This window comes from Manis pentadactyla, chromosome 2, assembly GCF_030020395.1.
Source record: "Manis pentadactyla isolate mManPen7 chromosome 2, mManPen7.hap1, whole genome shotgun sequence".
Lineage (NCBI taxonomy): Eukaryota > Metazoa > Chordata > Mammalia > Pholidota > Manidae > Manis > Manis pentadactyla.
In genome coordinates this window covers 221,200,461-221,227,882 of record NC_080020.1, presented here as the reverse complement: position 1 = coordinate 221,227,882, position 27,422 = coordinate 221,200,461, and the positions used below count along the sequence as shown (strand labels likewise).

The 27,422-nt window shown below is 39.8% G+C and overlaps 2 protein-coding genes across 3 annotated transcripts in view; both read right to left on the bottom strand.

The window, feature by feature from the left end:
* Nucleotides 1–9,061, bottom strand: part of WDR35 (WD repeat domain 35) — a 72,754-nt gene extending 63,693 nt beyond the window's left edge. For both annotated transcript variants that reach the window (XM_036881756.2, XM_036881757.2), the window contains exons 1-5: nt 8,907–9,061; nt 8,079–8,196; nt 4,824–4,895; nt 3,704–3,796; nt 2,040–2,168 (exon numbers count right to left, since the gene is read on the bottom strand). In XM_036881756.2, the coding sequence (XP_036737651.2) occupies nt 2,040–2,168; nt 3,704–3,796; nt 4,824–4,895; nt 8,079–8,196; nt 8,907–8,930 (436 nt within the window). In that variant the 5' untranslated portion in view covers nt 8,931–9,061. The remainder of the gene's footprint in view (nt 1–2,039; nt 2,169–3,703; nt 3,797–4,823; nt 4,896–8,078; nt 8,197–8,906) is intronic.
* Nucleotides 9,062–11,056: 1,995 nt separating this feature from the next.
* MATN3 (matrilin 3) lies at nt 11,057–27,422 on the bottom strand. The gene is made up of 8 exons (XM_036881930.2): nt 27,176–27,422; nt 22,436–23,002; nt 19,815–19,940; nt 18,938–19,063; nt 17,420–17,545; nt 14,601–14,726; nt 13,604–13,714; nt 11,057–11,958 (listed from the first exon to the last, which is right to left on the bottom strand). The coding sequence occupies exons 1-8, from the start codon at nt 27,387–27,389 to the stop codon at nt 11,903–11,905; spliced, it is 1,452 nt and encodes a 483-aa protein (XP_036737825.2). The 5' UTR covers nt 27,390–27,422; the 3' UTR covers nt 11,057–11,902.

Sequence of the window (27,422 nt, the reverse complement as noted above, 5' to 3'; positions counted from 1 at the left end):
CCTAAATTTCTCTCCAGCTACCACCCCACTTCTACCATTCCTTTCCCAGACCAATTTCTTGAAAGTTATCCACCTGTAGTCTCTACTGCCTTACCCCGCACTCAACCCGCAACCCACCCCAATCTGGCTTCTCCCCAACAACTCCACTGAAACTGCCTTTGTGGAGGTCACTAATGTACTGTTGCTAAATCCAGTAGATGCTTTTCTTTCTTACTTTCCTTTTTACCCTTTGTATTTAAATCATCCCTTCATTCCATCCTAGTTTCTGTGAGTCCATCTCTGAGATTTCTACCTTTCAGTAACCTTTCTGGAATTCTCTTCATCTGTCCATCCATTAAATATTTCTGGTTCTTACTCCACAGATGGCCCTTAGGTTTTCCATCTATTCCAATGGTTTAAATTACCATCTATATGCTGGTAATTCCCAAAATTCTGCCTTCAGCCCAGATATTTCTGAGCTGCAGTCATGTATACCTAGTTATGCCTAGACATATTTACCTAGAGGTCCTGTGGCAAGACAAAATCAAAATGACCAAACTGAAATCTTCCCTCAAAACCAGTCTTTTTCCCACAACATTTCAATGAAAGGCCCACTGTCCATCCAGTTGCCAAAGCTAAAAACCTGGATATCACCCTAGACACTTCTATTCCCTCATCCCCAATCCAATCAATACTAAGATCCTAACTATTCTACCTCCAAAATATCTCTGGAACATGTCTACTTGCTTCCATCCTCATCATTACTCTGATTCAGGACACCATTCACCACCACCTCTCACCTGAATTATCATATTAATTTCCTAATGGTACACCTGCCCCCATCTTCCTTCCTTTTCTCCATTCTTCACATTACAGTCACAGAGATATTTCTAAAGAACAAATCTGATCATACTTCTCCCATTCCTGAAATCTTGCATTGGCTTCCCAATGCTCTTAGAATTAAATCTAAACTCCTTGTATAATTTACAAGCTGCATGATGTGGCCTCTTCTAATCTCCCTAACCACACACAACTCTTCTCCTTTAGTATTATACTATACTAATTCTGGAAAAAAATGTAATATCCCACATGCAGCCAAGTCCAACTCCTCTGGACCTCCTCAAATACTAGTTCTCAGACTAGGACATTCTATGCACCAACCTGCCTTGTGGCTAACGCCTCAGCACAGACATCAGGTCCTCCAGGATGCCTTCCCTGATATCACTTCCTCCAGGATGCCTTCCCTGATCCCCACAACTCTGGATTAGATCCTTCTACATGTTGCTGTATTTGTCCTTCCTTAGCACTTCTCACAAGGCATTGTAATTGCCTGGATACTTATCCAGCTCTCCTGATCTAGATCTGGAAAATTTTTTTATTGTACCTAGTCCTTAGAACTACAGCTGTACATTGTAAGCTGTCAGAAACATTTGTGGAGTACATAAAGTCACACACAGAAAACATATTGAAAATGATTTTTAGGTTAATTATTTCTCTATAGACAGAGTTGCACATTAAAACAAAGGTAGAGACTCTCTGAAGTCCCAGTGTTACCTATGAACTAGAACTTGAAAGACGTAAGTTTTAAGGCTCAGCTCTATTAAAAATGACCAGATAATCATTTCACAATATATATAAATATGGAATCATTTTATTGTACATCCGAAACTAGTATATGTTAATTATCTCAATTTTTTTAAAGTGACCAGAGATTGTCATACCTCTGTATACACTTTGAAACTAAAATCTACATTACGTATAATAAAGTCTAACAAGTATTAAAAAAATTCTACAATTAGGCAGACATAATAATTAAAATATTCCTGAAAAATTAATTCACTCTTTTTCAGTGCCACTGTAGGAAATTTTTTTAAATAAATTGTTTTACTTGACTATACTTAAAAGTAATGATTTTTGAATGTGATCAAACTGTATATCAACTGTTCTCTTTTTATGTTTATTTTTGTCAGGATGCTAACATATGGTAATTAATTAAAACCCCTAAAGATAAAAATGTCAGCTAAACCATGATCTTAGTTCTGCGTGTAACAATGCATTACCCTCCACTGAACCAACTATCACCGCTCCATCTTCGTACACAATGCAGATCTTCTGTCCATCAGCATTCCAGCTCATACCGCGAACCACTGATTTATTTCTATTGTTGATCATCTCCTCATACCAACAGCCTATTTTCACAAATTAAAAAGAAATTACGAATCAAAACTTTCATAGCTATTAAACGGTACTCAAGCGTTGAAAACATCCCATAAAATGCACTGTGGGATAGATAACTGCAAACTTTCTACAACCTGACTCATTAAACTATAAAACCATAAACTCTAACATAAACAAAATAAAAAATTAACTTAGGCATTGACTAATAAGTGCTTCAAAGATTATCACAGAAAAACATAATAAATGCCCACTTACTCTTTCCTCTCTTTCTTTCTTCCCTACTTTTGTCAATTAAAAAATAAAACTTCATTTGGTTTTGAAAGGCCAGAACAACTAATTTTATTCAAAACCTAACTTTTCTCACTTAAACACACTTCAGATAATAGCCAAGGAAAAAACAGAATGACCACAATAACTTTATATGTACCCATAAACTCTCCAAAGATTAATTATAAGCATATTAAATACAAACATATTATTTATGAACATATAAACAGAAGTAAAAACTCTAAGTTTGCTTGAAACAAATTTTAAATAGTTCATATCATATTAGTGAAACTGTATCACTAATGCTGAACAAAAAGCATCCTTGTATACAATGTTGGAGTGAAATGAGACTTTTCTCAAGGTACAACCAAGTGAGAGTCAAATCACAAGGTTATTTTATTTTCTTCCATTTTTTAGAAAGTTTTACTACATTCTGGCATAGGGAACTCTAGCCCGCATCCAGGCAAATAATCATATAATATGGAATAACTAGTCAAAGCAGGGTATTATCAGAGCAGTACTGAGGCCCAGAGATGATCCACCCTGGGAAAAGACAAAGTTTAATCTATACTTTCACACTCTACTCCCTAGACACACATAAAACTTAAAAAACATTCATATACTACAGCATTTTTTATTAAGAATTTTTTAATGGTATACCCTAAATATTTTCAACACAACACACATGAACTAAGGTACCCTTTTCATTTAAAGATGATGGCTAGAGGTCTCAAGAGAACATTATGAATTATGTTTCTGGTAATAATGATGCACCTAAATTAAGTCTTCTCTTACTCTCTTGTGGGCAAAAGGTACAATTTGTAAGCCAGTAGTCAGAGCTGAAATAAAATCTGTATTCATGAAAGAAGAGGAACTCAACTGATTTAATAATGGAAATGAATTATTACCTTTGACTTCTTAATAAATGTGTTTTTATCTAGTGAACTAACTCTAGCCACTGACTACATAAAAATGAATTTTTACTGGAAACCTGGAAAAAAAGAGCTATCTCAAGCAGAAAATTATTTTGCTTAGAGTCTAAGCTCATTGTGGAGATAACCAACAGTCACCTAAACATTTTATTAATGCAAGGTCAAAATTCAAAGGAAATAAAGTTAAAGGGAAAAGCAGGCAGCAATAAATTGAGAAACATGCCTGTGCAGTCATGTGAAGTCTTGCTGCTAATTAAAAGGGGGTCTATTTCAAAGATGGTATTTCCCTACAGATACTGTAATCCAGACTCCAATCTGAAAGATTAAGTAAACTCTCCTAAATATACCTTTATATAACATCCAAACAATGATAAGACCGTTTTGATCACTGGTAGTCAACTTCTGATATTGTTCATTCCATGCTATAACTTGAACAGAACCTAAAAATTATAAAACAATTTAGAAACTTAAAAAAGGCTCCAGTTCATTTCAAATTTGTATTTTTATAATAAACATCAAGAGCATGTTAAAATCAAAACAGTTCCTGTGCAACTAAGCAGTCTGTAGTATTACTCAAAAATATTCATAGGTTGCAGTTTACTATTATCATTCATAATCTACAATGCATAGTATTATTTTTCATGTTTGTTCCTATTTCATACTAGCAAAGGCACCTACTGTGGTCAGCTGTAAGAGCTGCCATATATTTTACAACAGGAACAAATGTAAATAAGATTTACCCAATTGACCCAACTCACAAGGATAATCCTCAAAGGACATTTTATTAAAACTTGTTTGTTTGTTTGTTTTAGAGGGGTTGTTTGTGGTTGATGGTCCCCTAATCTCTCTTTCCCCAACCTTGTTTCTCATTCTATTAGTAACACATTCTTGAGCATATCTTAAAACCTCTGGGTTATATGAACAATTGATGTTTTCAGTTTTTTTAATCTCTGAATACTTTAGTATATATCTCCTAAGAACAAGGACATTCTCTTTCATAATCATGTTACAAATTAGGAAAGTAAACATGATGCAATATTATTATCTAACCCACAGTCCACATTCACATTTTATTTATTGTCCAAATAATGTCTTTTATAGATACTTGTTTTCTCATTCCAAGACCCAATCTAGGATCATATAGTACATTCAGTTGTTATGTCTTTTTAGTCTACTTTCATCTGAAGCCATAGGAAAGATTTTTAAAAAGGATAATATCCTATCTATACACAGATAACGGTATTTTTTAATATATAAAATGACAGCTACATTTTCTCAAATTTATTGATGTTTAATCATGTAAAAGTTGTTGAATAATTCTAGGCTGTATTAAATATGGCTCAGTAGAAATGATTATTTTAAATATTATCATTATTTTAAATGATAACATTTCTGCATTAAATACATGATTTCTAAATGTCTGAATATAATACTATTCACATGTGATAGAAAAATGACATGACTCACCACTATGACCTTCAAGAATCTCATTCATAGAAAGATTACTAGGGGCTCCAAGACCCCTCAATTTTGCATCATCTAGAAAAAAACAAAAAGCAGGAAATACTATGGCAAGTACATAAATGTAACAGATTATAAGATTGACATTTCTTGCTTTTTTGAAATGAGTTTCTATTCCTGGATGGTATCAGAAAGATTTTTTTAAAGTATGTCTCATTCCAATCTATTTTTTCCATGGTACAAACATGGACAATAATACATACCCCCTTGCAAAAATATTATTCTGGCAAAATAAAGCAAAATGTATAAAAGTACATTGTTTACTAAGTATACTAAATATATTAGTAATTATTGTTACTTATGCCTTCCCAAAAGATCACAAATAAAAATATTTATGACATACAGATTGAAAATTCTGAAACATAAGAGACCAAAAAAAAAGATTTCAGAAACTGGTTCTTACTAGATTTTGCAGAATCTTAATTCATTCAACAAATAGGTAAAGACTGTCTACACTGTTATGCACTGTAGAAGCTTCTGGATATAAAATGAACAAGATAGTTAAGGCCTCTCCCCTCAGAGCTGGTAGTCTACTGAGAGGACAGATATTAAATACATACTCACACACTCACATAAATATATATATGCATATAAAATAGGGAAGAAAAGACATAATAAGAGACAGTAACAAGGGATTGATTTAGATTGAAGGGAAAAAGAACCAGGGAAGGCTTTCTGAAAAAGTGATATGAAAGCTAAGACCAAGGGATAAACTGGAGTTAGCTAAGTGAAGCAGGAGAAGGGGGAAGTATTCCAGAATAGGAAACAGTGAGTGCAAAGGCCCTAAGGATAAATTAGTAATCAGGTCCCCGAGAAGAGAGCAGGAGATGGCCTCCAGGAAAACATGTAACTTGGCCTGTAGAGAAGAAAAGTTACCCAGCTCCCCATCTTAACCTAATTCTAGTTCCTTTCCTTCTGAGGCAAGAGAGTATGAGAACTGAGACTGCTGCCACTGGGAATGAAAAATAGTGCAAACTTTCTGGAAGGTAAGCTGGTTAAACAGATTAAGAACCTTTTCTGAGATGCACACACATGACATTTAATCAAGCAAATTCCATTTCTAGAAATTTATCCTAGAAAATATTAAAGGTTCCTGGAAAGATTTAGATACAAAGATAATATTTTAATGGTAAAAATGTGGAGACATCTAAATGTCCAACACTAGAACTTGTCTGAAACCAATACAATGGAATATTAAACAGCCATTAGAAAGGATGTCATACAGTGACTAATGGGGTATGTGGGGGGGACTTGGTGAATGGGGGAGTCTAGTAAACATAATGTTCCTCATGTAATTGTAGATTAATGATACCAAAAAAAAAAAAAAAAAGGATGTCACAGAAGACATTTTGTTGATGTGAGGTATTGTTGTATTATACCGATGAATGATAGTAACGTGGCTATTCTGTAGTTAAGCTTCAAAACGGCACTTGCAATGTCACACCTTGAGCACAGCATAGTACTTGATATGTAGCAGGCATGAGGTATCTGGTGATTGTTACTGGAAGTATCTGCTGCATCAAAACTATTATTATTAGATATAATACACTGACCTTGTTAGAATCTCCCAGCCATATTCCTCATATTTCTCTCTTTCAACATGGTTATTAAGTTCCAAAACAAATAATCTATTCCATTTTCCAAACCTCTCAAGAATCTATTTTCCATTTTGCTCACTAATTTCAAAGAATATTCCAATCACACTTTATCAAAAGTGCACAGCATGACAAGAAGTAATTCTTTTTCTTGAAAAGTCTCCAATGTTAAACATAATGAATGCATTTCTTAATGTAAGTTAAATTTGCTATATATTTTAAGCAAAATAAAAAATGTGTATATAGACATACACATACAAACATATACATATATGTATACATATGTACACATAACCAAGAGAAAAATTATTTTATTTTAACATAGTTAAGAAAGCTAAAGCATTGAGAGATTAACTTACTAACATCAGAAGCCAAACTCCAATGGGTACGTAAGTATCTACCTTCCAAATCTGCCTTTTATTTCACGTAATTAATGTAGCACATCAGAACAACTCTCTTTGCTTAGGCTGTCCATGAGCCCCTAGAGTAGTGCTAAAAACAAGGGCTTGAAAGTGACAAATGCCGATTCTGTCACTTACTGGTTGTGTGACCTTGGGCAAGTTACCGTTTAGCACCTCAGTTTTAGCATCTAGAATACCTACCTCTCAAGATTATTGTGAAACCAAATGAGACAGTGAAGGTTAAACACCCATACACGAAAAGTGCTCAATAAATGTTTATAAATATACACAGCAGTTCCACTCAAAGTGTAGTCTGAGGACCAGCAAAACCAGTGTCATTAGAAATGCAAATTCTGACTTCATTCTAGATCTACTCTGGGGTAGAGACCACAAATCCATTTGAACAACCTCTTCAGATAATTCTCATGGCTGATAAAGTTTGAGAAGCATAACTCAAAGGAATCCAAAATTTAGTTCAACTCCTAATCTTACAAAAGAACTAAAGCCCAAAGATATTCAGTAACTTGCTGGAAGTCATTCAGTAATCTTATGGCAGAGCTGAGATTCCAATTCCAATCTCCTTATCTAGATGTCCAATTTAGGTTGGAAATTGTCTAGATCTCAATCTAAAGCAATAATAGGGATGATAGTGAAGTGTGAAACTTTTTCTATGATTCCAGGGAGCTAGAAGAAATGCAATCAAGCTATAAACACAAGAGACTTATTAACAAAAATGCTTTTTAAAATCCCATTTTTTGTTCTTGGTAACTAGGTACATAATTAATAACACATCTGATAAGCAGAAAAGATGATACAGCCTATAGTAATCTGACAAAATGTGAATAATCTGACATTCAGAGTGACCTTACTGAAATGCTGATTTGCATTATTTTTAGTAGACTCCTAATAATATAACATAATAGACATAGCACAATATAATGACTTCATTTTCATTACATTATTTTTAATTTTCCATCAATGACTTCAGCAAAAGCCATCTGATGCTTACATTCAATATTCCCTAAACTTTATTGCAAAATATTGTAGAAAAACATCACAAAATGTTTGGGTGTTTTGTGGGTGTTTTTTTCCTTTTAAAATAATTAGAATTGCATACGGAAAAACATCTTGAGCAAATCTCACTGGACACGTGATACCAGCCAATCTTCCATCAAGTTCAGACATTTGAGATTGCATTCATTTACCTGTCTGTGTCTCTAATTTCAAAACTTTCAGTAGTCCGTCTTCACCACCACATGCTATGAATCCTGGGTTCTTGTTCCAAGATACACATTTCAGCTTCACGTTATCAGGAATGGCTATCTGAAAAGCAACCATAGCTACTCTCACAACTTTTCACAAAGAAGTTGGAAAGTGAGTCTACAGGAGATAAAGGCTGAAGTAATCCCCCCCCAAGAAGAAAAACGGTCAGCCTGGCAGAAGTATGAGCAGTTATGAAAACAGGCATAGCTCCTGAACTGCCCCAAGTCCTACCATATAGGAAAAAAATTAATTAGTGCACCCAAGTTAAGGGCGGTGTCGACGGAGGAACCCAACGGGGGAATCACCTGATTAATTTTTTAAAGGAGGCAGCGGGGAACGGAGGTGTAAATCCATGCCATCAGTCCATAGTCCCTTTCCACACAGCACACTTAGGCTACCCTTTTTGTTACTCTTTTCTTGCCCGGCGTCCCGTGATGATCCAAAGAATTTTAGTCATCTGGATCAACAACAGATGGAGGAGGAATGATAGGTAAGCACGCTGTGATCTGTTCTACTGTTCGCCCACAAGGACCTGGCCAGGGGCAAGAATGAAGGGTTGTGCGAGGGCGATGCTGGCTCCGCCAAGGACTATCTGGGGCTCGTATTTAGAACTTGGGGACCGGCAAGAGGATGGTCTTGCCGAGGCAAGAAGGTTGGAGACTGGATGGGGAAGCGGTGATGAGAACGCCGGGCTTCCCCGGCAGGATGCGGGAATTGCCCGCAGGACGCGAGATCAGAGAAGGAGCGAGGAAGCCCCGCGGCAAACTCACTTTCTTACTCAGGTAAAAGAACATCCTGAGGACCCCAAGAAGACGACCCCAGAAGTCAAGGCCCGCAAAGAGAAACTTGTTCTAAGTCTCCAATCGCGAGTACCAGCAGCTCTTGCAAGCTCCCGTCGCCCTGGCAACCGCCGCCGCCTGGTCGCTTCCGGGGCGCCGAGGGACACTTCCGGCGTCGCCCTTGTTTAGCGGGGCGTCATGCGCCTGCGCAGACGTCGGAGGTCTCCTACGAACCTTGCTGCGGAGCCAAAGCCGTGGTTGGGGTTGGGTGCTTTCCTTCTGGACCTTTCTGTTCTACACTAGGAGCCGGGTCGGCGACGCTCGGCGCCCTGCCTCATCACCTCAGCCATCCACCGTCCGAGCGAGGGCCAAGCCACCCCTCGGACGGTCGCGACGGAACTCAGGAGGAAGGGCGTTCATGGAACTAATTTACAGAGATTGTGTATTTTGTAAGACCCAAAGTGCCAACAATGTTGAAAGGAAAAGGCATTTACCGTATTAGGCTGGCGCCGTTGGCCGAATGGAAGAGCCGAAGGGCTATTTCAGGGCGTGCAAGCCGTCCCTGGCGCCTTTAGGGATTAGAGAACCCTCCGGAGCAGTGTGGGTGTAGGAAATCATGTGTATGCTACTGCTTTTAGAACTTTTTAACTGTTTATTTAAGCTGTTACTGCAGCCTAAGGGTCCTTATGGAAAGAATATGTATGAGCTTTGGAATATTACAGCATATAATTGCTATTGGGGCATAGCCTTCCATCTTTAAATAATTGAGGTGTTTAGTATTATATCGCCTGGGTTGACTATTCTGTATTCTCTTTTCTACCTTCTTTCTTCAGTTCCCCTTTGCCGTTTTTGAGTGCCTGGAGGGTCACAAATCACAATTTTTAGGGCAGAAACTCCCATGAAAATAAGTCTCACACATTTTTAATTTATCTCTGATTTTCCCTTTTACCGTATTCTACACCCTACCACTGGTAATTTGTATAATCGGGGGTATACTTTATGCAGCAGTAGTTAATTTCCCTACCTGGAGTCTCTCCATCTCAGGCAAATAAACGTTAAGATCCTTTGAACTGAGTATAGTATTGCCTCACCCAGAACACTCAAGAATTGACAGTATGATCTCAGTGTCTTTCCCATCAAATCCAAACCGCAACTAAAATCAGATCTTCCTTCAATCCCAAAACGTCGTTAGGATGGTGTCCCCACTGTAAGCAAGTCAATAGGCTTTCTGCATCCCACCCTTTCTCTTCACTTCCAAGGCCATATTCTGTTCTGTTCCTACCCTCTTGACTAATTGTGCCTATCCAAATGCAGAAATTGGTTCTTCATGAAAAATTTTTTCCGAATTTCATCCCTGTTCTAGTCAGATAATATGTTTGTTTTGAAATGTATGTGTATCTTGTTTCAGCACCAAACCAAATTCCTAAGATATGTTGGTACCTGCTCACAGGCTCCCTATACTTACCTGTGCAACAAATCAGTATTTTTTAAACCAGAGAATTCCAATCAATTGTTCAACTTGAAGATATGATTAGTTAAAGGAAATTACTAATGACCACACTCTTCAGAAATCATGTCTCTTTAAATACCTTTCCCTAGTTCTTGCACATATGCTCTCATTTATTTCCTGTATAGCATAATTGCTTTGTGATAAAGTACTGATTCTGTGCTCAGGTAAGTTGGGAAAATCCTGCTCTATGTCGTGTCCTTTCAAAGATGTTGAGAAATGACAGTATGTGTTTCATATGGTATATACTGCCTTGATTTATGTATGTTTCATTTCTTCCCTTAAAGTTTGTATTTTAGATTTTTTTACTGTTTTTGGGTTTACATCAATAGGTTATATTCACTTTTCAGGCACAAATATTAATGTACCCTTATCATTGTTTTATCTAAATTGAGATAATTTTGCTTTAGTTCTCTCCCACAACATTCGTGGTCAAAGCCATTCTATTTAACCTGAACCTACACTTTTTAACCATAAGAGCATGAGGTTAAATTATAGGAAAAGTCACAACATTGTTTTCTTTGACAAAAAACTATTCTATATCCAAAATAATTGTTAACTTAGTTTAATTTAAGGAAAGAAGTTAGTAGACAAAATTGACATGAGTCACCAAAAAAGGCACAATAATGACATATAAAGATAATCTTTTTATTATATTAAAGACAATATAAAACAAAAAAGAATTGAGTAGTACACAATTTAAATGACTTTTCTCTAAAAGTTATAAGCTTTAAAGCTGAGAAAAATTTTACGTGTCAAATCATGTAAGTGAAAAATAGGCTTATCACTAACGTTTAAAGAGAACATTAGGTTTTGCTACTTGTTACAGCAGTTTGATTTGATCCTAAGGTAAAATAAATTTTGGGTTTTTTGCCCTTTATAAAAAGTTATAACACTTAATTCACAACTGAAGTATTTAAATGGCATGTAATATTCACTGGATCTGTGTTAATTATTTTTAGATATGTGTATTACAATCCCCTGATGACAGCTTCAGTAATAATCTAGCAAAAAATAAGAAATGTTAAACAGTTCTAAATTACAGTCACCTCAATTATATGAATTTTTTTATGTGTACTTTGTACAATTTATACTCTCAGTAATAAGACTGGTTTATACTACAAATACTTTCAAAAGAAAATAGGTCAAAAATTTCCATTGTAAGTATGGTTATCTTACTAACATAAACATTTAAAAATTAAACGGCTCAATTAGTAAATGAAGGAATAACCAACTTCATTCTATTTCCTACCAATAATTTCACAGTCTTAGCTTAGAGACACTAAAGTTTGCTCTTAAAAAGGATCTGGACATTTGTTTCCTTTAAAAAATCGTATTGATTCTCTAGAAGATCCTTATACTACTTATCCAGTAATATTCAAGCATTTGTCACAGCAAATTATTTGCTGGAACATTGGAATATGCAAAAGCATAAAGTACACCACGCCCTCCATATTTCCAGGTGAAAAATTTGGACAATTTAACGATGTATTTGTCCATGTTCATTTGCTTGCAGCTTCTCCAAAATGTCATCAAGTAGCTAGTTGTTAAGGCCAACATTTTATTTTTAGACATTAGAAAATGTAAACACACTTTCAGACACTTCTTTGTAATGTAAAAAAACATAATGTTCTGTAAAGAAAAAGAATGAAATTGTTTCTCACCAAAATCCCAATTTAATCTAAAACTCAAATCCTATTCTTTATAGGCATGATTTAGAGCAACGGTCTTCAAATATCTCTGCTCTTATATCCCCTAACATAATTTTTACAAGTAAGTGGTGTCTTGTGCGAATTTAAATTACATGAAAATCTTCATCATGTTTTAGTTACAAATGCTATTTCTGCTGTTATAAATATTGACTCTTTAAAATAAAGTTTGAATCTGGCTTTCAAATGTACCCCATGTAATATTAATACCATACTGAATTGATACCTACTATCATTCTTCTAAAGTAAAATATTTAAAGTAAAGGAATTTCCTTAAATTTGTATTCCTTTCTGCATTCTCCACAGAATTTTATTCTACTCTGAATCTTGGAAATCTTTTTTTAATGAAGTATAAATGACATGCGATAGCCTATTAGTTTCAGGTGTACATCATAGTGATTCAGTATTTTTATGCATTTTGAAATGATCCCCATAGCTTGTCTAGTTACCCCCTGTCTCCATACAAACTTACTGGAAATCTTTTCTTGATCACACTATTATCCTCTGTGAAGTAAACTTATACAAACAACAAGTACATGCACATGTATATTGAAATTACCTTTAAACTAATTTTCTTTGACCACGAGGCCCTACATTTTTTAATCTGGATTGAGTTACCACTTCAACTATTATGGGCACATAATTGACCCAAATAGGTTACAAGTTTTGATGTAAGATCATTAAAAATAAAAGATGAAATTTAATTGGAAATATATCTCTTAATGGAATGAATGGAGGAACAGAGTTTATGAAGTCTTGATTTGAAAAAGTGTTGAGTTGTCCCTTGGTTTGGCTCTCTGGAGATTTTGCTTTTCCAAGAAATTCACCTTAAAAGATTCAGACTAAATGAGAGGCATACCTTTCTTGTGAAGTCAGAAGAATGGTGAAACTGAAATGAGATGGGAAAAGAGAATGCCAACTGACCCCAAGTAGCATTTTAGGCAGATCAATTTAAGGAACTGAAGAATTTAGAAATTTATTCCTTTAAAACTTTCTGCCCAACTCAATTCCCCTTGAAAGTCTGGGCATAAAGTACACCATGCCCTTAGGGTATCCTATTCAAATTTGACCGCCACTCTCTAAGATCCCTAGGAACAGTGTTAACTTGAGCTACGCTAAGTACTTTTCCTGAATTACTCCTTTGGCTAAAGAACTGATTTTGAAAGGTCCTGAGTTGGTACCATGTTATGTTTTGAAATCTGCTTTGTGACTGCTTGGCTAGCCAAAGTGTGTGAGTATCACACCTCTGAGCTATCACATCCCATTAATCAGTGACTCCTTTGGTACGTGTACAGATTCTGAACTAAGAAAGCCATACTAAGGATCATAGTATAATAGCTCCATCTGTTCATAAGAGCTCAATTAGGAACACATACCACTATAGAAAAGCACTAGAGAAAGAAACAGGCAGCTTTTAGAAGTAACCATAAGTCGGCTTCAAGCAAAAGCAGAAAATCTTCCAGAAAGGATATGTTTGGTGTTCAGTCTCCGCAGATATGAGCTGACCTTATCTTGGAATGCCAGTGTGGCTTCACATCCACAAACATCTTCTGTAGAGATGAGTCTTCGTGCTTCTTCAATGGCTGACAATACACAAAATGTTATAGCTAATTAGAAATCATTGCAAATGAAGGAATCTACAATGCAATACTTCCATTTTTAATATACCTAAATGCATTTACTGAAGGTAAAAGGATATAAAAGCATACAGAAAGAGGAGAAAGTGCTTTGGAATGTTAACATCATAGAAGAAATTGAGCTAGGAGATGGGGGAAAAGTTTCAGTTGTCAAAGCTAAATGATGGTTATATGATAGTTCATTACATTGTCCTCTCGACTTTTGTGATTGTCTGGAATTTTCCATGATATAAAGGGGGAAGCCAAATACGCAGAGATTAGACAATCTTTTTGTGATGTTGTGCCCTCATTAAGCAGAGGATGGAGACATGTAAGTGCAGGGCACGCTGCTGGACTATCAAGAAGCCCATATGGCTGGACCACAGGATTGGAGAAGAGGAGTGAATCTGGGGGCAGAAGGAGTGACAGGATGAAGAAGAGTGGCTCCCAGGGGTGTGGAGAGAGGGAAATGGGAGCTATTGTTTAATGCATACAGAGCTTAAGTTTGGGATGATGAAAACACTGGAGACAGATTGTGGGATGGTTGCACAAGTGTGAATGTACTTAACACCACTGAATTATACACTTTAGGTGGATAAAATGCTAAATGGTACATTGTGTGTATTTTACAACAACCAAACAGTCTGACTTAGATAGAGAGAGACTTTTAATATGAAAAGGAGGATGGAATCTGATTGTGGACAGAAGACTGCCTGGGGGAGGATAGCACTGTTTCACTCTGAAGAAAGCTGGGAACCACAGGTGGGCCTGACCGGGAAAAAGACTCCGAGGAAAGAGGACTCCTAGGAAGCTGTCCTACCAAACCAAATAGGCTAAAGGGGCATGTCTTTACCTGAACATGTCTTCTTGTCTTCATTCAAGGTATAGCCAGGGTAACAATCACAGTGGTAGGACGCTGCCCCATCACTCACACAAATGTGCTGGCAGCCATGAGAGCCCAGGGCACACTTGTTACGAACTGACCAGGAGTGGGGCAGGAAAGAAAATATCCACCAATTACAGCAGGAAACTAAACACAGCTTCTGAGAGAGAACTTTTGTCCCAAAAAGTGCCAACGATGAATCCTTTTGTCACTGCAGCAAGGCTCCAGCCTGCTTTCCTTTTCCATCATATGGTATCTCACACCCCTTTAGCCTCCCCTTTTGTGCATACAGCCCTTTGACCACAAATGTCTCCAACATCTCCAGCTATACATAGATCATCTTCGCCATCACCAAAAATAACTTATCAGGGACCTACTTGCACATAGAGCTAAACTTTTATGCTGCAGAAAGAGGACTATATTGACTGACAGCCTGCCCTTGATAGTTTATGAAGTGCAACAAAAAACACTGACCTGTGCGTGCACACACACATGCACACACACACCCACATGCAGAAAAATAATAAATGATGGCTATGATGATGATCATGATGAGTATGACTCAATAGTGAAGTACTTATTATCTCTTACAAGTGAACACATTACATGGAGGAAGATAGTTTGCCCAGATTTGAGTGGGGAGCAGAAAACCATGCTATACTAGTCCCAAGTCCAACCTGGCCTGGGACATAGGAAAGCAGCAGTTCTTTATGAAACCCAGGAAGGCTTCCTGGGAGACAGTTTCTTCCTCTGCCATTATAAGAGTCAAGCTAGTTTATATATTCTCCTCGTAAGGATCATTCCATGCTCAAAAATGTTCCATGGCTCACCATTACCTATAAAAAAGCTTTAAGTGAAATGCAAGGCCCTACATAATCCATCCACATGGTATCTTTCCAACTTCAACACTGATATTCCCTTCATTACTACGGTTCAGATTTTTCCAGCAAAATGCCTAATAGCGGAGCAACTCATTTTTCCCTGCATCCAACTTAGCAGCTGCTTTAGGGATAACAAATAGACATGTCTCCACCAGTGGCCCCTGATCTGGGGCTCCACATTTGGTCTACCAGCCTTAATACTGCCCAGCAAAGGAAAAACAGACCATGGAGGGGATCTGACCCCTGTTATGTACCCCAGCTTTAGAACAATAGCCAGTTACTTTAAAATATATAAATACCAGCATTCCACCATCTCGTCTTTCTTTTCTATCTCTCTTTTTTATCCTGTACTGTGTTTGGTTGTGTGTAAATCACCAGAGCAAGTGCCTGAGTTCAAATCCTCATTCTGTCACTTACTAGCTGAGTGACCAGGGGCAAGTTATTTAATCGGTCTGTGCCTCAGTTTCCTCATAAAGTTGCTGTGAGCATTAAATGTGTGACCATGTCTGAAATACCTAAACCATGTATGGCATACAGAAGGCACTAAAGAATGTTGGCTGTTGTTACCTGGTAGTATTGCCAGGAATATTCTGCCTTAATAGAAAATTTTCTTCGATTTTTTTAAATAAAATATTCCATTTTACTCCATAATATCTTTTAGTTTAACTGTAAATGTATTTTTGTTTCCTTCCACAAGGTCTTCAATGTTCCTGGCAGCTTAAAGTACCAAGTGGGATATTTGTAACCAATTTGAGAAGTGCAGGCACGAGTCCTCTCCACTCCAACTGACTTCACCCTACCCCGTGAACAAATCAGCACAAGCCACTGCCCCTGCCTGCCAGCTGGACTCTCCACACCCCCAGCCTCCAAGGGCCACCTCCTGTCTCACCTCACTGGGTCCTTCCCCAAAACTCCCACCTCCCCCGCCCCTGGTTGCTGTCGGAATCTCTCCCTGACTACTTAGTCTCTGCTTTGTTAAGGGGTTGGTTCTCTTTACATGCAGCCTGTGAGCTGCTGAGAGGCAGACAGTATGCTTCTTTATAAAACCCCACAGTGTTTTGCAGAGTCCTGGGAATAAAACAAGTGCTCAGTACTCTTAATTGATTTCATTTTTTTTTTAAATGGAATTGGTGATATGCCATTTCCCTTAATTGCTCTTGAAAAGGTCACATAATATATCACCTCAAAGGAGAAGAGAAAGAATATATAATCTAAGAAAATATTAAGTATGTCACAACTAAACACTACCTTGAGAGGCAGTAATTTCTCTTAGGAGTGGTTTTATATTCTGCCAGTGAGTTTAAATCAAATTAATGAAGATTAGCAGTGCTGGCATGGGCTCATTAGCCAAGTCATATGGCTCAGATTCACCCAAGACTGATCCTCTAGAAACTGTCAGGGAACAACCTGTTTCAGACTTACTGGAAGATCTGTATGGGTCTAATTCAGTCATTTACAAAGTCTCCTTTACAAAAATGATCCAGCTTTAAGATGAATGCTGCAGAAAAGTTCCAGGCCAAGTTTTAATTGTAAAAAGATCAGTTCAGCCTATCACAACAAATAGTCACTGTCCAACTGACTTTCTCTAGTTACCTATTTGTTTTACAAGTCCCCAGTGTACAGAGCTATAAAATTTTCCTGGATAAGGATCCTACATGAAATTAGCTTTCCTCATCTCCCCCACTCCCTGCCCATTTCCCAGTAATTTTCTGAAGTGAGCTATGTTTGCAAAATCTAGTGAGCTCACTGCCCTCTGAGCAATGTGTGCTTCAGTCTATAAGCATAGTAGAATGTCCAAAGCCTGAGTCTTTAAATTACGTTTGAGGATCTCTCTCCTTGTGAATGTCAAAGTGGTTTTGCTGCAGTAGGAAGAGCCAAGTATGAAGGAATTTGTTGAGTGGACCTTACCTGAACAGGTTTTATTATCTGCATTCAGAGTGTACCCTTCATAGCATTCACAGTGATGGGACCCAGCTCTGTCATTCACACAAATGTGTTGACAGCCGTGTGTACCAAGAGCACATGTGTCTTGAGCTGCCAAACATTAAGTCCAAGAGAAAAAAAATTAAAAGTAGAAAAGTCTTTCATTACCCATAAATAGCAAACTTCTTATTTGCAGCTAGTATATGTAAGTATATATAAGAGAAAAACCTATTAGAAACTTCTCAAAGCCATCAGTGCTATTTGCTCTTACAAGAACTTGGCTGTGAAACAAAACCCTACACACAAATATTTATTCTTCTGCTTTCCCCAACTCTTTTTCAAAATCATCTATATTGAATTTTTATAATCTAAGTATCTCATAAATACTTTCTAAAACATTCTAACATTCCTTTTAGGCTTATTGTATTTATGCTGAATCAGAGGGATACCAGCAATTGTGTGGCTAATTACACTAGAGTCAGAAAGACATGGGATTAGAGTCTGAGGAAATTGCAGTTCAATCCTCTCCTCTAATAAATGAGGACGCTGGACCCAAGGAGGAACCAACTGACTCAGAGAAGCATCAGAACTCAAGACCCAAATTATCACTTAATGTACTTTTCTTTATATGGAGATATTTTTAAGGCTATTTTTTATCTTCACACTTCTCATTTTGAAATCATTTTAGGCTTATGAAAAAGTTGCAAAATAATACAAAATGTCTTGTACTTCACCCATTTGTTTCCCCAGATGTTGACATCCTATCAAAACCAAGAAATTAACACTGATATAATATTATTAACTAATCTACAGATCTTATTGAAATTTTACCAATTTTTCCACCACTAATGTCCTTTCCCTGGCCCAAGATCCAATCCAGGATCACACATTGCATTAAATTGTCATGTCTCCTTTGTCACCTCCAATGTGGGACATTTCCTCAGCCATTCATTGTCTTTCATGACTCTGACATAGGAGAGTATTGGAAAATTATTTTTTAGATGTCTCTCAGTTTGGGTTTGTCTGATGTTTCCTCACATTTCTGAATTTTTAGCAAGAATACCACAGAAGTGCCTCTGTGTCCTCAGTACACAGTGTCAGGAGATGCATGGTGCCACTCTACGGCATTACTGCTGATGTTTATTTGGGTCCCTCGGTTAAAAGGATGTCTGCCGGGCTTCTCCACTATGAAGTTACTGTTTTTCCCTTGGTAAGTAAGAAGTAGTTGTGGGATGTTACTTGATTTTAACTTACTAAACTGTCCTTAGCATTTGGGTTACATTGTTAGGGCTGGGTAAGGAGAGGGAAATGAACAACACATGCACCCACGCGGGCAGCGATACAGACTTGCTGCCATTTCTAACATTTCTAATAAGACTTTCTAACTTTTCTTACTTAGGGAAAAGCCTAAAGCTAGCCAGAGAAGAAAAGAGACCAAGTTCCTCTTCAGGTGACCTACCCCCTCTAACACTAGCTAGGTAGCAATAGTACCTAGCAATTTACCTGAACACGTTTTCCTGTCGGCATTCAAGGCATAACCTTCATAGCACTCACAGTGATAAGAGCCAGTCCTGTCGTTCACGCACATGTGCTCACATCCATGAGTGTTAAGAGCGCACTTATCGATAGCTATCAACAGGTGACAAGAACAAATGTGAACACATGGAAAATGAGAAATAAATATGGGCATCCTGCACATGCACACACACATACACACACACACACACTGCTAATGAAATGGGCAGGACAGCATGGCACAAGAGAAAGGTTACTGGATGGAGAGTGGGACCTGACTTTCTGGTCTTGGCTCTTTCACTGAGAGACCCCTTGACATGGGTTAAGTCTTCTCCATTCTTTGGGTCTCAATTGCATTAACCATAAAATGAGCAGGTTGAATTAAATGATCTTTAAGTTTTCTTCCTCTCAAAATCTTTTTTCTAGAATTTAAAAATATGGACCTAATTCCCATTCTTTATTGTTATGTGAGTATTTGTATACCAGATGAGTGAGGATCTCTCTAAATGTTTTTCTATGTCTAATCCCAGGAGCACCTATGGTCACATAGACAAAGCAATAGCTTGTATTTAATTCAATAAAATCCAGGAAAAGTTCCAAATTGTCAAAAGGATCAAGGGTTTTGGCTGCCTTCCTTATTAGGCCTTTTCCCTATGAACCCTTTTCTCCAAAACTAATTAGTACTATAATAGGTTGATTTATATATTATTCACTTTTCTCCTCATTCCTTTTCAAGGAAAATCATTGACAAGTTACAGTAAACCACCCAAAAAACAGTCAAAAGAAAAGTGTAAGGTCAGTCCAAAATCGGAATTAGGTCCCCAAATAAGTTCTAGTTGGCCACCCTCCCTTGAGCAGGCCTCACCTGAACATGTCTTCTTATCAGCATTTAAGGAATATCCTTGACTACACTCACAGTGGTGCTTGCCTTCCCCATCACTGACACACACGTGCTGGCACTGGTGTGTGCCAAGCATACATGGGTCCAGAGCTGCACAAAGGAAGTTTACAATGGTAAGAAACATGACACATAAGAAACATTTCACATACTTCCTCCCATATCAAAAAGGCATCACTCTCCAAGTTCCTTTCTGACTATAAGAATTGGCTATTTTCTACCTCTGGGTTATTAGAAATACCATTCTTAAACTAATAATGTTACTAATTTAAAAGTACAGCTCTTGCTGTCAACTTTCTCAAAGGAAAAGGGATTTTTAATATGGAACTGAAGCCAAACACATGGGTCAGGCAACTTGATGTGTATTCAGCTTATCCACCTGCCCAGGAAAAGACTTGTTTCCCAACCGTAAGAAATGGGAAGAACACAGAGTACTTCCCGAAGGTTTATGAGCTAGCTGTCCCACTGCAGTTAGAATCTGTTTTCCAAGAGTTCTATAGTTTGAGTCTAAACAGAATTCACACGCAGTCATTCCTCTAGGCCTGGAACTCACTCTTGGGCAGCAATACCTAATTGAATATGCAATGGTGGAAGGCAAGGCAGGCAACTGCCTTCTGAATACACAGCATGAGCTCTGAGGCCCAAATGTATACGTATGCAATTTCAGGGCCTCTAATACATCAACTGCAAGGAGAATAAACTTGGGCATTCAATACAAGCAGGTAACAAGAGAACTCACAAAATAAATGAGGTTATACTAGCTAAACTACATCCCCATCTTTTTGTTCCTGGAAACATTTATGTCTCACTAGATGTTTCCCCTAGTAACATGTTTAGACAGAACAATCAATGAATGTAGTCATTTCTGAGAAACCAAGGAGGCCTGGTGGAGGAGGCTGGCACCCCTGTGGCAGGTAACTTGGCCTCCACTGCTTTGGCAACAGGACAAGGCTAATATTTTCCCAAGAAAGGCCTTTTCATGGAAGGATCTTTCCAACTGTTGACTACAAGTAGCTGCCCCTCAGTCTTTTTTCCATAGAGAGGCCATTTTTCCCCAGAACAAGTAGGTCTTTTGTACCTGCTTGAAGGAAAAGATCGCCACTCACCACTTGTTACTTTATGGCCTTCCAGCCCAGCCCCAGGTGCTAGCTTTGAGACCTATCTTTGCCACAGACCAATATCTTTATGGAAAAGCTCTCCCCCACAAGCACGGAGGATTTTCCTGGGAGAAAGAAGACCACTTTCTCTTGGAAAACCAATGAATCCCAAGTAGATGCCATCAAAGCCAACAACAGCTAGTAAAGGCCCAGCGTCCTGGGATAGGAACAACAAGGGGCTCCTGGCCAGGGCTGCCTGAGATGAGGCCAAACCGCTCCAGATGCAGACTTCATCTCCCATTTCCTAACAAACTGTTGATTGCTGAGTTTCACATTAATTTAGATATAAAGTCTCCTTGAATTTTTCAGGTTCGCTTTTTGTCTTATCCCAACCCCTCGACTATTGCTTGGTGGCAGGGAGGGACACCTTTACCTTTGTATCATCAGTGATCAGTAAATACAGGTTGGATAAATAAATGTGAAATAGATTATATAGCAAAAGGTAACAACGTTTTAAAATTCACCAGAACTAGAAATTTGTCCATACCCATTTGGATAATTCCATAGAGGGCTTTGAAAAATTGTCTCCAAAGGATAAAAAAAATAAGCATGAAGATAGATAGATAGATAGATGAACAGACACAAATAAAAGAAGAAAAACAATACATGTAAAAATGAAAATTAAAAAGTATGAGTCTCACAAATTTATAGTTCTAATAATGACTAAAAATAAACGCCAGCCTTGAATAGATTCATATTCATGGATTTGGCTGATCTGTGTTAAAATTCCAGTTATATTAGCATGTCATATTCAAGCTCCATTCTAAAGGAAGAAAGAAAGAAGTAGGGCAGTAACAGAAGGATTTTTTTAAATCTGCTTCATGTTATCTCACAAGTGGGTTGAAATCCCGGTCTTCCTGATCCTTAGTCCTGTCCCTCCCAAAGACTAATCAGAGAAAGCATCAAATCTGAAAACCCAGGTAGTCCCTGAATGCACACTTGGACTGAGCAACAAGCAGAGACAGGCCAGTTGATCCTTCCCTGGACAGATGCTGTTCCCTGTCTTCTTTGGGAAAAGAAAAGGAGTTCTGTTAAATCTACAGATGGTAAAACTAAAAAAAAACCTAGAAAAAATGTAATTGGGGGGTGGAAGGGAGAAGAGAGGTGTCTGAGTCTTCTATCTTTTTTTTTCTTACCCCATCAGGGAACAGGAGGATCATTTATCCTGGATATTTCCAGACCTTCACATTTCTAATGCAAACATGAGATTTTATGAGCAAACCAAGCTATATATAAGGCAGCTCTATATTCCTAAACCATCAAAGTGTGTTTAAGTTGGTAGAAATCACAAAAAAAAGCATTACTTGAATTTAAGTTTGCCATAAAATTTCTACCAAAAGAAAAAAAGTTAAGAGAAAGAGAAAATAAACTTTTTCTTTGGATGCATAATGTCTGAATATAACATCCTTTCTTGTTGGAAGCAAAGCTTACCACAAAAGGTTTCCTGGAATCTAGAGGAAAGTTTCTCAATGACCCCATAGGTCTCCACGTAGAAAACATGCTCATCTAGGGGCTCACTGGCAATCAACTTGAGGGACTCCATGTCTGCCCGGTCCACTCCCACAGCATAGAGCTCAATACCAGATGCTCGGGCCCGAGCTGCCACCTCGTTCACCTGGTCCTGGGGCCTCCCATCTGTCACAATGATAGCCACCTTAGGGATGTTGAAAGTGGGCCCCCGAGCTCCAGCCTCCATGGTGAAGGCTTCATCCATCGCTGTCTGGATGGCCAGACCCGACATGGTGCCTGTAGACAATGGTGTGATCCGTGCCACGGCCTGTTTCAGGGACTGCTTATCTGAGTGGGCCTGGAGGTGGAACTCGATCTTCACAGTGCTGGCATAGTTCACCACTGCCACCCGTGTGTCTGCCGCCCCAATGTCCAGGGTGTCGATTATCCGGGAGACAAAGGTTTTCACTTTGGTGAACTCCAGGGGTCGTACACTACGAGAGCTATCGATGATAAACACCAAATCCAAGGGCCTACTCTTGCAAAAACCTGTAAAGAAGGGTGTGGGGAACAGAAATGACTAAGCAATGATCTGGCCACAATCAGAAATGGGGCAGTCCTCACACCTTGGGAACTCTGGGATTGGAGGCCAGTCATGGCAGCAGCCCCTAACCCCAAATACCCCACTGTCTGCTATCTTCCCCAAGACCACTCTCCCTTTGAATGTTGACAGTGTGGGGGCCTTCAGGACTCCCCAGTAAGAATTCACAAAGAGGTGTGAAGTTTTCCCAAAGAGCTCAACTACAGGCAGGCTGAGCCCTGAAATTTCACTTAGAACCTCATCCTTCTGCTTAAAGTTTTGCTCCCAAGGCTCCTCTTGACTCCCAGGAATGAGATTCCACACCTTTCTGGGGCCCCTTGGCCATCTGAGCAACAGGACACAGTGTCCCTGAACAGCGTGGAAGGTGAATTCAGGGCAGCCTTCCCACATACCACCCTGCCCAGGCCTCACGGGCTCCTCAGGCAACGGCAGTTTGAGGCAAGGCACACTGCTGCTCTTCTGGTGGCTTCTTTCTTTCACCCACTTCCAAGTGGGTGAAAACTACCCCAGAGAGACCCTAAATTCTCCCTCCATCTTGTCATTCACTCATGTTTAGTGAACTTGGGAGGCCCAGCTGGCCTAAGCAAATTGACTGTGGAAAGAGGAGTGAAAACTTAACCTGACCCACGTTTATTGCACTTCTGACTTGGTGTGTCCTGTTGTAAGCAGCAGAGATTTCCACCTGGTATCTATCCTACAGCCCCCATCAAACACTCTAGTCACCTCTTTCATTTTTCCAGTCACCTGATTTTTTTTGAGGGCCACCATGTATGATGCCCTAGGACTACAAAAGCAAATAAGCCAGATACCCTGCCTTCCAGGAACTTGCATCTTTCCTACACAAAAATACCTGGCACATTGTAGAAACACAATACATTTTTGTTTCCAACTCTCCCTTCATATCCATTTTCCACTAATCTTGTTCCACACTTTTTCCTCTTCTGGTCACCAAAATTAAGTCCAAAAGTCAGAGTCAGAACTGGCTAAGAGAAAGGCAGTTATAAAAATTCTTTTTCAAGTCTTTCCCCCTCCTCCCCCAACACACACACTCATCATATGAGCATGAAGCATCAGTCAGGATCTTCTTCCTTTCCTCATAGGGGGCTGGAAGTTGATGCCATTCTAAGAAGGCAATTTATTCAGTGAGTAGAAGAAAAAGATTCAAAACAAACTCCTAGGCTAGGCAGTTTATGACAAAAAGAGCTCCACCTGCAATAGCAATTATGCCTCTATACAGTTTTCTTTAAAGACTGGAATTTATCTTCTTGGTTGTATCCTGCTTCCTGGAGGCATTCAATTAAGAAAATAAATAATATCCTTTCAATAACCCTTTAGAGATCACAGAGTACCAACACAATAATCCTGTAAAGTCAAACGTGCAGAGGTTGTTTCTGTACCCATTTTACAGATAAGAAACCTGAGGTTCTGGGAGATATAAGAGCTGAAAAACAGAGCATGGATTGGACTCCAGTTTCCTGACTCCCAGGCCAAAGGAGCTTGTCACTGCATGGTTGCCTCTCTGAGGCAACATTTTCCACGATGGAAATCAACATTATCTCATGCGCCTAGTAAACATCCTGCTTGTTGACTCTGAGCCACTACCCTGAAATATGCCGTATGTCACCTATTTAGTTAAGTCAAAAGGAATTGAGTCTTTTTTTTTTTTTTTAACAACTCCGAATTTCATTTTACCCCTTGATCACCATGCATCAGGAGCGTGAAAGAAAACCATATTGAGAATTCCGCCTGGAGATATACCTAGGCATTTTGGCATAATTGGAGTAAAAGTAAAAAATACATAATGATATGTACCCCGTATTTTACAGTGCTTTCACTAACACCCAAATGGTGTCCTTACTAATACTAAGGTAATCTTCTTGTAAGTAAACCTGCACAGTTCCTTCCTTCCCTGCTTGGTTTTTCACATGGTATCCTCTGTGGTTACAGGGGTGTGGTGGGCAGAATAGTCCCCCTTCCAAGAAAGATGTCCACCTCCTAACCCCTAGAACCTGTAAGTATGTTACTTTGGCAAAAGAAACTTCGCAGGTGTGATTAACGTAAAGGCCTTGAGATGGGGAGGTTCTCCTGAATTATCCGAATGGGCCCAATGCAATTACAAAGGCCGTAGAAGTGGAAGACGGAGGCCCAAGAGGGGATCTGAAGAATGAGCTCTGAGAAGGACTTGACCTGCCTTCGGTGGCTTTGAAAGTAGAGGGACAAGGCCATGAGCCAGGGAATGAGGAAGCCTCCACAAGCTGAAAAAGGCAAGGAAGCCGATTACCCCCTAGATCCTTCCAGAAGGGATACAGCCCAGTGACATGTTAATTTTAGCCCAGTGAGACCACTGTCAGACTTTGGATCTACAGAACTTTTAGATAATACATGTGTGTTGTTTTTAAGTTACTAAGTTTATGCTGATTTATTACAGCAGCAATAGAAAACTAATATGGGGGCTTGACTCAGACGGCATGTGGTTACTTCCTTATTTGGACCTTCAGCAACATCATTAATTGCTTTTGAATCTCACTCCCCTGTACGACATAGCAACATTTTGATTCTCAGAAACAAAGAAAGTGAGAATCTGAATTTCCTAAAAATGTTTCCATACGCACAATATTGCCCATCTCTGATAGTCCTGCTAGAAATAAAAGCCCATAGCAAAGCATAGCAATTTCTGATTGCACAAAGGAGAGAATTAAGGGTGGAATGTGATGTTTAGTAAAGGATTATCACATTTGAGATCATTTTGGATTCTAGGTAATAAAGGTCCGGTGCTGCTTATGGGGAACATGGCCACACTGTGTCAGAATCCCTCCTTCCTCTGCCAGTCCCATCACCAAGGAAGACAGGTGGGACGAGAGATAATGTTAACTTTAAGAAGTCTTTCCCCTCATTCCTGACTTGGTGCCACCAGCTGTCTTCTGGCTTAATTTAACCCTTGTGAGCCCTGGTACTCCCTGGCTCAAGGACAATGCTGTTGCCATTTCAAATCTAGCTGGCTGGGACTGATGCAAGAAAGAATCCCTTGCACTATTTCTCAACAATACCCAGAAAGGTGCGGTAGGAGAAAGAAAATACAAATCACCCTGAGGCACAAAGCATCACCCGCCAGATAAGACTGGTACCCAGAAAATGATTTGGTGCAGCCTCTCTTTGCCAAAACTGATGTTTTGGTAGTGAAGACATGAAGATAAAAATCTTATATATTATAAGTATGGTAGGTTATAGCAGTGGAAAGATCCTAGCCGAGTTTTTCTAGGCTCTGACGCTGACTTGCTGGGTCACTTTGATAAGCCCCGGTTTCCATTTGTGCCGTTAGGGGCTGTGTCAGATGATCTTCCAGCTCTGGAGCTCTAGGAGCTTTGCTCTGCCACAGGAACCAACTACTACTGACACGGAAAGTGTCTTGGGTGTTTGAGCATCTGAGAGAGCACAGACTGGGGCTGGAGCGCTATCATTTCAGCAGAACATCCGGTCAGGGGCGGGAGAACAGAGACTGAGACCAGAATGGTTACAAGACAGGTCCAGGCCATTTAGGCAGCTCCTCGGGTTTCTTTCCTAGCCTCACACCCCTACCCCGGACCTTCCAGTCTGAATTTTGGCCCAGATCCTGGACTGGGCTGGGGCAGCTTGAGCGCTGTGGAAAGGGAGAAATGGTCCACGCTGCTCTGGGGCCACAGAGATGGAGCGATATCCCCAGAACTAAAAGCAGCATCTCAGGAAGGGTTCGCCTGAACCCAGCGGCAGGGACCGGGCCACAGAGCTGGGATGCGCCGGGTGTTCCCACACTCTGATCCCCGCCAAAATCCCCAAATCCAGAAGGGAGAGGCTGGAGTTTGAGCTTCGGGAGACCCACCTTCTGGCCCTGACCATGAGGGACCTCGGGCTTCTCCCTTCCTGCCCTGGACCTCAGTTTCCCCACAAATCCACGGAGAGGGGATTCTTTCCCCTGCCTCGGGGGCTGGCTCTGGCGGGACGGAGGGAAGCCCCGGCAGACGGCCGGGCCTCTCCGCCTCCTTCGCTGCCCGGTTCCCTCTGCCCACCCAGCCCTCCCCGCTCCCGCCCGCCTGTCCCTCCTCGGCGCCCGCTCCCGCCCCCCTCGGCTGGGGTCCGGGCCGTACCTGCGCCGCGGGCCCCGCCGGGCCGGCCGACCCCTGAAGAGGGCGCGCGGGTGGGGGCGGCCGGAGCGGGGCTGCGGCCGGGGCTGCCCCCGGGGCCGCGGGGCCCCAACCTGCGCGAGCCAGGGCGGGCCAGCGGCCCGGGGGCGGCGGCGGCGGCGGCCGGCAGCAGCAGCAGCGGCCAGAGCAGCAGCAGGCCCGGCAGGCGGCGCGGCATGGCGGCGCGGCGGGCGCTCGGCGGGGTGGCGGA

Bases quoted from the DNA above. Each gene is read 5' to 3' on its own strand.
- MATN3 (XM_036881930.2), bottom strand. From the start codon at position 27,389: ATGCCGCGCCGCCTGCCGGGCCTGCTGCTGCTCTGGCCGCTGCTGCTG. The intron at 23,003-27,175 runs GTACGGCCCGGA...CCTTCTTTACAG, and splicing joins CGGCGGGGCCCGCGGCGCAG to GTTTTTGCAAGAGTAGGCCC. The intron at 14,727-17,419 runs GTAAGGTCCACT...ACTCCTGGTCAG, and splicing joins AGATAATAAAACCTGTTCAG to TTCGTAACAAGTGTGCCCTG.